At 43.7% G+C, this 12,866-nt stretch overlaps 1 protein-coding gene across 8 annotated transcripts in view; it reads right to left on the reverse strand.

Annotated features, from left to right (window-relative positions):
* Nucleotides 1–12,866, reverse strand: part of agap1 (ArfGAP with GTPase domain, ankyrin repeat and PH domain 1) — a 228,738-nt gene that overhangs the window by 66,613 nt on the left and 149,259 nt on the right. For 7 of the 8 annotated variants that reach the window (XM_078165886.1, XM_078165887.1, XM_078165885.1 and 4 more), the window contains one exon: nucleotides 12,652–12,813. In XM_078165886.1, the coding sequence (XP_078022012.1) occupies nucleotides 12,652–12,813 (162 nt within the window). The remainder of the gene's footprint in view (nucleotides 1–12,651; nucleotides 12,814–12,866) is intronic. The other variant, XM_078165882.1, reaches the window with a different exon arrangement.

Genomic DNA, 12,866 nt, shown 5'->3' on the forward strand with positions numbered 1-12,866 from the left:
GGTCTTACACCGACAGCCCACCCATCAAGCGCCGGTTGAGCCCTGCAGGGTCAAGTGCAAGAATCCCATCATAATTAAATTCCCATGATTCTCTGTTTTCAGGGGGAGGCGGGTTTGGCTGCTTGACAATTATGGAAACCAACAATCCAGAAAGGCCCTGCCTCTTCTAAATTAAACGCTGTTTCTGGATTTAAATGCTGCATGCTGACCCGGCGCGCCGCGGCAGCTAATGAATAAAATGAGGGGGGCATTAGGCTGTGCAACTCGAGGACCACTCCCACAACACAGTTTTACTCTGAACGCCTCCCCCCTCCCCCCCCCCAGCTGAGTCTGTGCTGCTCTCAGCAGCTCCATCATCAAACTTAAAGACTACCTGGAGAATACAGCAGAGCATTCAGCAGATAAAGAGACAGATATTTCCCTCAAGAGATGGTCGAGACCAAAGATTAATCAAGTAGACACAAACACAAAAGCAACAAAGTCCCTTCATCACGCTGCCTCTGTTTTTTTTTTATACAAAAACAAACAACTGTCATAATGCTGCCTCAGTGTGTGATTTCAGACAGCATGCCGAACCAGGTCTCACTCTGAAGTCATCACAATCCAGCACGTGGTCAGTGACTTCTGGCGACAGACACTGATGAGAAAAGTTGCCTTTCATGTTGCTATGATACGCAGCCAGTCACCGTTATTGTTTAACAGCACCCGGCAGTATCAGGGCAAAATGCAGCGGGAAAACAATGCAAGTTAAGGCGGCGGAAGTCCAAGTAGGGTGGCAGGAGGGTGGTGGATGGGTGGAACAACACTCGCCTTTCACCAAGGAGGCTGCTGTTCACTTCCTGTAAGATTGTAAAGCCAAACCCTGTTCTTTTGTCCTAAACCAAACTACATGTGTGTTGGCTGAACGTAACCGCGTGTGTTTGTTGTTGAAGGGAAAAAAAACCATAAATTCCCAGTGTTGTACCAACGCAGCACTTTTATTTTGAAAGAGACTGTATGTCGATACGTCGATATGTGACGAGGTCGCAGTGAGGATGTGTTGCTAAAGTCAGAAGATCACCAAAGTCTACAGGATTCATCCTCTGGGGAACAGGAACATGAGGACTAAATTTCTTTTGAGAATTCATTCAGTAAATCTTGAGACAATCTTAATTCAAACTTTGACTTGCTGGTAGCGCTAAAAGAAAAGTCAGAGGGTAACCAGTTTCTTTAGGATACATCCTCTGGGGAACATGAACATCTGAGCTAAATTTCAAGATACTCCACCAAGTAGCTGTCATGATGTTTCACTTGAAACTTTAAAAGACAACCTTGTGGTGGTGCTAAAACAAAGTCATTCCGATACATCTTCTGGGAACCATGAATCTCTGTGAAATGATTGTGCCACTTCATCTTGAAGTTACAATGTTTTTACTGGATTTGATTGGAGGATTCATCCAGAGGAGAACATGAACATCCAAGCCCCATTCAGTCACAATCCATCCAGTACCTGCTGAGATATTTGAGATGAAAAGGATTTGATTTTTGTTTCTTTTCAACCTGAAAAACACCCTCAATGTTTAAGATAAAAGTTTAATGAACCTCGAAGATCATTTGGTCCAAATAAGTCGCTGAAAATCTGCGTGAACTTCCAGACGTCTCCGCCTGCCGGCCTCTCCTCTGTGTACCGGACTAAACGTATGCATGAGAGTACAAACACACAAGTCGGCGAGTCACCCGGCACTGTATTGGTAATTACTGCCACCGCTCTCGGCTACTGTGGGCGACATTCACACAGAGAGAGGTGGTGCCGAGGCAATTTGTGAACTCTGACACCGGTAACCTTTAGCAGCAGAAACAGAACAAACCAAATATACAGCATTTACAAGACGCAGGGAGGGAGGGCGCTGTGAACGGGGGGGGGGGGGGGGGGGGGGGGCAGGACATGCATACAAGCCTATCATCCAGGGTGGGAGGTGTCGAGTGTGTTTGAGATTGTGTGTGTGACAAGCAGGACGGTAGGTGCAATGAGAGGGGAGGCGTGAGGGAGACAAAAGGGGGCCTCGGGAAACACAAATTAAAAGCCTTAAATGTCACCGCACACAGTATTGCTTTGCGACACAGGTCATTACTCCCCATATTATTCGCAGCCTTTTACAACATTAATAACCTGGAAAATATTGCAGCCGATTGTTCCGAAGTCTCTCTGAAAAAGAAATATGGAGGCCTATTTTTCTTTTTTTAGGAGTGTGACGTGGACTGATTGGAGATGATTTAACCTCTTAGTTCTGACTCCATCATGCAGGCGGACGGACGGAGACACACAGGAGATATCTGACACCAGAAGCCTTCAGAGTGAATAAAGATACATCAGTAGATGCATCCAAACACTCACTGGACGTCACGTTTAACACCACCTGGACAACGCATGCTTCCTCCCTGAGGGAAGGGGGTGTGTTTGTTTTGTTGTATCCTCACAGGTGAGGAGGGCGGGGCAGGAGGATGCAAGGGGGGAAGGACGCCATGACAGACAGCAGGCACTGATTTGGGATTTGCAGGTCAGAAGAAGCTGGTTAAAAATACGCAAAAGGTGTATAAGGTTTGTTGTGGCGGACGTTGTTATGACAGTAACTAACTGTAAGACAACGTCACATGACATAGAGTTAGAGCTCTTCTACAGCTTGGATTGGTGTAAAACTCCTCGTCCAAAAATGTCTGTGTTAGCAAATATCTGAATCTTTAACAAAAAACCAAAGGTACAAGCCCGTGTTAATGAACACTCCTGAGGAGGAACTAACTACGACTCCCAATGTGCATTTTGGCAACAAACACCCAATCACAGAGCCTAAAATTCGAGACATGTATGACTGCAGACGCATTGCGTTTATAGCGTACGCGCCAAATTTAGTTTTAGCCAAACAGTGGTTCTGCAGTGTCCATGGTCCGTCACGTAATGTCATAGGGCCAAAAATGACTTTTTCTAATTGACTTACATTAAGAAAGAGACCTGTAGAATGACTCGCTCCACTGCCAAGATTTACTCCACTGGAGCCATTAACATCTGTAAAGTCTAAAAGATCCCCCATTCAAGTTAGAGGAGCGCTAAACTGGAAGTTAGCTGCTCGGGCACACTTGGGTGTAAGGCTCTAGTGCGCCTGCTCAATGGGCCCAGTGATGTAGAAGCAGTGTCGACCAAGCTTTTCTCGCTTCATGCGCAACGGAGCAACTTTCATAGGAATTAATGGGGTCCCGCCGCCAACGCTGTATCCAGGTCTCTTAACACATCCATACACATCACTAAACCACGCCCCTACAAACCACGCCCAACACCTGTACAATACAAACACAACGGCTATCTGAACCATGATACAATGCTACACTGCAGTGAATAGTTAGTTAGCATTAGCATTAGTAATGATATGTAGCCCTCACATTACCCTTTTCCTTTATAACTAGCTACTTGCTAATTGCTAGGGTAGCATTAACATAACGACCGAGATGTAGCATTTTCCTAACCTTAATTGCCTCTTGTACAACACAGTACTTCTAGTACTTAATTGCTGAGTTAGTATAAGCATAAGTAATGATATGTAGCTTTATACTAACCTCAATTGCCTCTCTTAAAACATAATACTTCATAGCAAGCTCATTGCTAAGTTAGCATTAGCATTAGTATTGAAATGTATCCTTCTCATTACCCTAACCATAACCACCTCTCTTTTAATGTTATACATAATAGCTAGCTAATCGCTAAATTAACATTAGCATAAATAATGGGATGTACTACTCGTAATATTCTGTCCCTTTTGTCTAAGATTATGCTGTTGAGAAGAGTTTTTTTCCACAAATTGCATCTTAGATTATTTCTCTTAATTTCCTAATAAATTTCAGGATAAATTCAGCAACTATGACGACATATTTGACACTGCAAATCACCAAACCACTGCTAACTGGTGCTGTCTCCAGTGAAGGGTGCTCCATTCCTGCAGTGGGTTGGGGTCAGGGTGGGGTCAAATGGGAGGGTCCATCTGTCGGTCACAGGTCCACCACAGCATCTTTTTTTTTTTACCTTCTGAGTTGTGCAGACTGTTGGTGTAAATGCTGCGAAGGCTACCAACACGATTAAGTTTCCACGCTTTACGTTTGGCTGCGTCCCCCGACGACAGGAAGAGAGAGAACAGAGGAGGAGGAGGAAGGACAGAGCGGAGGGATAGGACGACATTTACAAGAGAAAACAGAAGAAACGACAGAGACAGGCGTCAAATAAAAGCAGCGTTGAGCGGATTCAGAGGGGGCGTGGTTTGTGGCAAGAGTGGGAGGGGCCAATGAGCATGATGAATGGATGAAAGTAAGTTTGCAACATAATGAAAATCTGAAACCTTCTCCAGTGTTCCTGCAACAAAACTTAAACTCGTGAGAATTTATCGGACCTCAGATCTTTTGAAGCACACCAAGAATTAAATAAACATAACACCAAAAACACAGAAAGCTTCCAGTCATTTCTACATTACTGTTTTATATTTTAGTTAAGCTACTGTCAATTATCACCAAGTGCCAACACCCAAGGCTGAAAAATAAAGCCAACGCAGATGTGCCAAAATGCTGGAGTTCCTCTAATGTTCACTTGAGGCTTGCTTCAAAAGTCAGTCAGTCCCCATAGACCTCCATTTTAAAACATGCAACCATACAGCACAAATAAACATGTTTACAGCCTGGTAGAAAAACAGCGTCACTTATTTCAGCTAATTTCAACATTCCTGACAACTGCACAAGGGGTGAACTTCACATAATTCACCTGTTTACATTTTATTAAAGCTTAAAGTTAAGCATAATTCAGGATGTGATGTCCCTTGACAAGACGCTACCATGGCGAAAATGTTGATAAGCAAACATAATTATGGCGTAACTGCGACACCACAGAGAGTAAGTCAAGCAGTCACTATTTTCAGTGTGTTTCAGTTAATAAAAGTTAATTGTAACATTTTGGTTGCCTAAAAATGTCTTGTTCAGTGTTTGGTTCTACTAAAAGACCCACTACAGAGTCGAATGTTTAGTTTTGAATATTTAGTATATTTAGTTTTAATGGTTTTGAGCCAGTTTTTAGCTAGCAAAAAACTAGCATTAGCATTATCACAGTTAATAATAAAATGCTACATGCTAGTGTTAGGGTAAGCTCTACCCTCTCGTCCAAATATAATCCCTTCTGACACCAAAAATCTAAGATGGCAACTGCGAAAATGTCAAACTTGAGGATTCAAAATGGATCGGTGTACATTTTGCACATTTTGTATATTTTCTTTTATTGGCTTTAAGCCTGTTTAAACCATGACTGTAAAAGTACCATGCTAACCAAGCTAGCACCTAGCTCCACCCTCATGACCCAATATGGACACTTCTGGCTCTAAAAATCAAAGATGGCAACGGCTAAAATGCGAAATTGAGGCTCCAAAACGGGAATCAACAAACCAATAGTACATTTTGTTATAATGGATTTAAGCATGTTCTTCGCTAACTAAAATTAGCGTTATCACACTTAACCATAGCTGTAAACACAATGCTAACCAAACTAGCTGTTATTGTTGCAGTTATCTCCATATGGTCACTCCAAAAACAAGATGGCGACGCCAAAATGCCAAACTTGGACATCAAAACCAGAATCCACGAACCAATAGGTGACGTCACGGTGACTCTAGCCATTATTTTGTTAATTTCATACAGTCTATGGTTGAAACTCAACACTTCCTGTACTTTCTCTACATAAAAAGCTGACTGCTGAGGAAAGGAAATCTGGAGAGTTGGAGAGCTTTTAATTTGAGAAATAACTGAAGGCAGATAAACAAAATGATGAAAAGAAAATTGGCAAAGTAGAACTGACTGTAAACAATAAGTCAATAAAAACAGCAGAGGTAAAAAAAGAAGATAAAGTGATTGATCAATTATAAATAATCATGATTCCCTTCACTCTGTTTAATTCAACTAAAACACAAGAAGACAAACAGCTCTGATTCTTTTTAAGCTGGTCTGTCTGTGCACTCCGTGACCTCTGACCCCTGGTCCTTTTAATGCTTTTTAATGCTCCGTCTTAAACAGCAAACCCTCAGTAATATTTACTCCCCCGGGGCTACTGTGAGCATTTACCAAGGATGAAATACAGTCGCGGCAGTGTGAAAGGAGAGGCCGACACTTTAAATGTTACTCTGCTTGTTTCCCTCCTCCTCCTCCTCCTCCTCCTCCTCCTCCCGCAGCAGGCGAGCTGAGTTACAGGCGGAGGTTTATCTGTTTCAAAATGAGTCGCATATACTAAGCCTGCGCGGTGCTGTGGGGCCGATCGCAGGAACATTATCATCTAAAAATGAGTCGCTTTAAAAAGGTCACAGGTTGGATCCCAGAAATCAGTGAGAGGAAAGAAAGAGACTGTGGAGATCTTAAATATACGAGTTGGGTTTTACAGAAGAAAAAGATTCAACGCCACAGAGAAGACATATTTTACCTTGGTTGCTTGGTTTGTTGGTTTAACACGAAAAAAATGTCAACGGACAAAGTGCATTTATTTTGAAAGAGACTGCAGCAAACTGTACAAAATATTTCTTAAAAAGAAACAATTTGAATTTTGAAATACAAACCTTGAAACTATTTTGTTTGTTTCATTTACTGTTTTTGACCTTGTCCTTTATTTTGAAAGAGGAGCAGGAAGGAAGAGAGGCTGTAAAACTTCAATATGTGCAGGTGATTTTTAAAGTTTTGTCTCCCTCTGACGGTTCTAAAATTTAAAGTAAACTAAATAAATAACGTGACTTAAAATCAGTCAATTAAGTGACATTTATTTATTTATTTATTTATTTTTTACCACGTTTTGCTTTTTTTTTCCTTCTTCAACTGAAACGTCAGAAAACTAATTCTGCTTCTTCTTCTTCAAAAAAAAAAGTTTATATTTGTCCTACATGCGGCCCACAAATGAAAAACACAATTTCATTTTCACTTAATGATTTCATATTTATATCGGCAGCACTGGTCCTCCATATACGTAATTCATTATTATATATTCATACATATTTTTTGATGTTTGGCATCAACTTAAACTGCAAAACTAAAACACTGACACATGTCAGGCATCCGTCTGACCACCTGGACTCTGGTGGACACACACCCTCTTTGTCCTCCACCTGTTTGACCCCTGCTGACCCTGACTGACCCCTGATGGCAGGCGGAGCCCTTCCTCCTGATTAACCTGACTTTAAAGGAATTCACAACGTGCTGCAGGTGCATCAGCGAGCTGACCGACAAACAGACCGACGGGAATGTTGGAATAAGTGAAGCTCTTCAGCAGAGACACCCGGTGTGTGACCTGAGAGGGCGATTAAAGTGGCGCGCGCAAACACACACACACACACACACACACACACACACACACACACAGTTTGCTGGTCGAGGAATCAAAGCAGTCGCCAGCAAACACAAAAACTCCCTCTGCAATCGGGAATGTGTCCCGGCTGTCCTGCTGTTAGCGGTGTGTGGCCACTTCAGATATCTGTGTGTGTGTTTGTGTGTGTGTGTGTGTGTGCAGGTCAACTTTCAAAGCTCCAGGATGAAGAGAGAGTATCAAACGGCAGCTTGTTAACGAGAGCTGAGGCTGATGTCGAGGCTGTGATCAGCAGGGGTTAACCTGACACAGCTTTAAAATACACTCACCGGCCACTTTATTAGGTACACCTGTTCAGCTGCTTGTTAATGCAAATAACCAACCAGCCAATCAGGTGGCACGTGTAGACATGATGAAGACGAGCTGCTGAAGTTCAAACGGAGCATCAGAATGATAAAGAAAGGTGATTGAAGTGACTTTGAACGTGGCATGGTTGTTGGTGCCAGACGGGCTGGTCTGAGTATTTACTGGGATTTTCAGCACAACCATCTCTAGGGTTTACAGAGGATGGTCCCAAAAAGAGCAAATATCCAGTGAGCCAAAATGCCTTGTTGATGCCAGAGGTCAGAGGAGAATGGCCAGACTGGTTCAAGATGATAGAAAGGCAACAGGAAGTCAAATAAGCACTGGTTCCAACCAAGGTGTGCAGAAGAGCATCTCTGAAGCAACAACACCTTGTCCAACCTTGAAGCAGATGGGCTACAGCAGCAGAAGACCAGATTTACTCAAGTTAATAAAATCATTAAAATGCTGATTATGCTGAAAAAATTAGGAATCAACAAGACAGATACAAGTCCGAGTCAAAACTCCCTCAAGACCTGGATATGTCCAAGTCAAAACACCCTCAAGACCTGGATATGTTCGAGTCAAAACTCCCTCGAGACCTGGATATGTCGGAGTCAAAACTCCCTCGAGACCTGGATAAGTCCAAGTCAAAACTCCCCCAAGACCTGGATATGTTCAAGTCAAAACTCCCTCGAGACCTGGATATGTCCGAGTCAAAACTCCCTCGAGACCTGGATAAGTCCGAATCAAAAAACCTTCAAGACCTGGATATGTCCAAGTCAAAACACCCTCAAGACCTGGATAAGTCCAAGTCAACACACCCTCAAGACCTGGATATGTCTGAGTCAAAACTCCCTCAAGACCTGGATAAGTCCAAGTCAAAACACCCTCAAGACCTGGATAAGTCCAAGTCAAAACACCCTCAAGACCTGGATATGTCGGAGTCAAAACTCCCTCAAGACCTGGATAAGTCCAAGTCAAAACACCCTCAAGACCTGGATATGTCGGAGTCAAAACTCCCTCAAGACCTGGATAAGTCCAAGTCAAAACTCCCCCAAGACCTGGATATGTTCAAGTCAAAACTCCCTTGAGACCTGGATATGTCCGGGTCAAAACTCCCTCGAGACCTGGATAAGTCCAAGTCAACACACCCTCAAGACCTGGATATGTCCAAGTCAAAACACCCTCAAGACCTGGATAAGTCCAAGTCAAAACACCCTCAAGACCTGGATATGTCTGAGTCAAAACTCACTCAAGACCTGGATAAGTCCGAGTCAAAACACCCTCGAGACCTGGATATGTCAGAGTCAAAACACTGTCAATACCTGGAAAAGTCCAAGTTAAAACACCTACAAGACCTGGATAAGTCCGACTTGAAACACCTTCAAGATCCAGATAAGTCTGAGTCAAAACACCCACAAGACCTGGACAGGTCAGAGTCAGAACGCCTAGTCCAGTCCAAGTCCAAGTCAAAACACCTCCATGGATGAGTGGAAACAAGTTGAGTTAAAAACACCAACGAAGCGTCCTGAGACCTAGACTCGAGACCAGGACCAGGTCCAGCCTCGAGTACCACAATCCTGGTTTCTTGTATGAAGGAAACTCAGTGGGTCCTACAGAATTATGTTCTGAGACACAAGATGTGACATTTCAGCAGTCAGGACTCAAAGATTGCGATGAAGACGAGGAGGAATATAGCGAAGACGACTCTGCTGCCGTTGAAGCAGACTGAACTGATTTCAGCTGAGTGTGTGTGTGTGTGTGTGTGTGTGTGTGTGTGTGTGTGTGTGTGTGTGTGTCGGTGTGGTCCTACCTGGGGGAGCTCGGCCACAGAGGGCGGTTCCCCCTCATGAATTACGCCGTGCCTCGCTCTGACACGAAGATACTTCACCTGCCCGCCCGGCGTGACAGGCGGCGGGCCGGGCCGCCGCGCCGAGCGCGCTCAGTGCTTAATGGCTAAATTGGGAAGACTGTTACTAATCGCTTATTGAATAATGAAAGTGACACAGCTGATAAAAGATTTCAATACGGTGGATTATTTATAATATTTCACTTAAGCCTCTCCGGCTGACTAATAAGGGGGCGAGTCGCAGGCCCGGGGAGCGTCTGACAACCGGCGGAGCTCAGGAAGAGTGTTTGATAATAAAATAGAGTCCTGATGGAGTCGGAGGGTTAAAGGATCCGTTATCAGTGGAGAGGAGGAGGAGGAGGAGACGAGAGGATGGAGGGAAAAATGAGAGGAAGATACAGGGACGGGAGGGGAGACGAGAAGAAGAAAAGAAGAGGATGGAAATCAAAATCAAACAAGGAAAGGAGACGAAGAGGAGAAGAAAAGCAAATGAAGAGGAAGGAAAATGAAGGGAATGACTAGAGAGGAGATGGACAAAAAACGAAAGTAAAGGAAAAAGGAAACAAGAAGGGGAATGACAAAAAAATTAGGATGAAAAGGAGAAGAGAAGGAAAGAAAAAGGAGGACGGGGAAACAACAAGGAGACAGGAAAGGGAAGGAAAGGAGACGAGGAGATGAGCGCAGACGAAGCGTCTATCCGTCACTCAGACAGCCACTTGCCTTGTCAGCTGCTTGATGCGTCCGTGATGGAGAGACGAACATTACACATCTGCTGCTGCCGTCGCATCTGTTCAACCAGCCATAGCGTGTGTGTGAGGGGGAGTGTGTGTTACGGTGTGTGTGTGTTCACCAGTGAGTGTGTGTGTCATAATGACACTAAGTAGAAATCTGTGTTTATATGAAGGAGATGAGGAGCAGTAAATCTACTGTGTATCTTCTACACCAGTAGAGTTCTGACTGGAACCCAAAGGTTACGGGTTTTATTTCCTCCAATGCTGAACGTTAGCTCGCCATGCTAACGCTAAACATTACCTCCACTCTTTCTCCTGAGCTCTTCCTGCTCGGCAATGTGTAAATAAACTATATCAGTAACACAGACTGATGCAGACCAGAGTGCCAAGCCAAAAAAACAAGAAACCAAAAAACCTGTGGTTGTATGACTCCGCCCACCAGTCCACCCTGTGGTTGTATGACTCCGCCCACCAGTCCACCCTGTGGTTGTATGACTCCGCCCACCAGTCAATCCTGTGGTTGTATGACTCCGCCCACCAGTCCACCCTGTGGTTGTATGACTCCGCCCACCAGTCCAGTGTCTCTGACAGTCTCCATCCATGTCAGTGAAAACATGGATGCTTCACACACAGAAGATCTATACAATCAGCACAGTTTCAAGATTAGAGTCACCAATTCAGTATCTGACCAAATGTCTCCCCTTCTGTTCCTGAGATATGACGTTAAAACATGATGATGTCACAGTCAAGCTGACCTTTGACCTTTTGACCTTCATTATTTTATACTGTTAGACATTTGTGTCAAGTTTGGTCAGAATTAGTGAATGAATTCTTGGCCAAAACACATGTTTTGTGAGGTCACAGTGACCTCTGACCACCAAATTCCTATCAGTTTATTTTTCAGTCCAAATGGACGTTTGTGTCAAATTTACAGAAGTTCCTTTAGGGTGTTCCTGAGATATTGCGTTCCCGAGAATGAGATGGATGCAAGGTCACAGTGACCTTTGACTATTGACCTATGACCACAGAAAACGAATCAGATCATCATCAAGTCCAAGTGAATGTTTGTGCTAAATTTGAGGAAATTCCCTCAAGGCGTTGTTGAGATACTGCATTCACAGAATGAGACAGACGAGGTCACAGTGACTTTGACCTTAAACCTTCTTCCACCAAATTCTAATCAGTTCATCATTGATTCCAAGTGGACGTTTGTGCCAAATTTGAAGATATTACCTCAAGGCGTTCATGACATATATACAGACGGACAACCTGAAAGCATTATGCCTTCGGCCACGGCTATCACCGGTGTGGACGCAAAACAAAACCTCAGCTCTGCTCAGCAAACGTCCACCTCCATCTTTCTACTTCCTTTGAGAAGTGTGGACTTCCTGTCTAACCCCTGTAAAGGTCTTACAGTGCAGTGTAGTTCATACTGGGTTTACTGGTGGACATGGCCTTCCATACAGACCACAGCGTCGGCCAAACGGCGAAGGTTATGTTACAAACTGGTTCACAGCCACAGCAGAGACAGAAGAAGAAGACGACAGGATGAAGAGATGAAGGGCTGAAAGAATGAGAGGATGAAAAGATCCGTCCCTCACAGCCAGAGGTCGGGAGTCTCAGACGATCACATGACTGCGTTTCCCAACCCTGGTCCCAGATCAGCTGCACCGTGTTGTGTAAAGAATTTACTGTCCCACACTTCCAAATATGCATTTCTATAGATTCAATAGATTCCATAGAATATAGATTTCTGCTCTACAGTCAACACTACAGAATATATACTATTGTTTTGTGCTGGAAAAAAAACGAGAACATAAAAACAATTTATGGTGTATTAATATGTCGTGGTACTTGAAAGTATCTGGAAGTTCATGGGTAGATATAAATTTGGACGTATTTAATAGTACGCTAGCAGATACATGTTTAGAGGTTTGCTGGTAGATACTAGGAAGTGTTTTTGGAAGTATGCAAGTAGATAGATATTTGCACTGACGCAATAAATAGATATTTGGAAGTCTCTGGAAAATAGATAAAAAGTGCACAAGTAGACGGACATTTTATATAAGTAGGCAGATATGTGGAAGCAAGAAGATAAAATAGTATTGGAAGTGTATTAGAAGATCGATAGTTGGAAGTCTACAAGTAAGTACACATTAAGAAGTATTTTAAAGTATACCAGGAGAAAGACATCTGGAGTTATTTGGAAGTATGGAAGTCTATCGATATATGGAAGTATATGGATCCGGAAGTCTATAAAGTATTTTGAAGTATCCGAAGACATTTTCTGTTACGTCTGTGTTTGACAGACTTGTTTCTGGGGAAGGATCTAGCTGTCGGACCTGGGCGGGGAAAGTGTGAGGCGAGGGGAGGGGAGATGGCGTTACCTTCCGCAGTACCAGAGAGGCCGTCGGCTTTGAAGTTGCTGGTGCTCTTCTTCCTGCGGTGCTTCTTGCGGTTGGCGTGTGGCGATGGTGGCGGCTCCATCTTGGGACTGGTGGTACTGGAGATACTGGGACTGGAACAGACTGAGTCTCCCAGGCCTGTATCTGAGAATTCAACACAAAAAGACAAAGATCCTTTGAATTTCTTGTACTGGTCC

This window comes from Epinephelus lanceolatus, chromosome 24 (assembly GCF_041903045.1).
Source record: "Epinephelus lanceolatus isolate andai-2023 chromosome 24, ASM4190304v1, whole genome shotgun sequence".
In the NCBI taxonomy this organism is placed as follows: Eukaryota; Metazoa; Chordata; class Actinopteri; order Perciformes; family Serranidae; genus Epinephelus; species Epinephelus lanceolatus.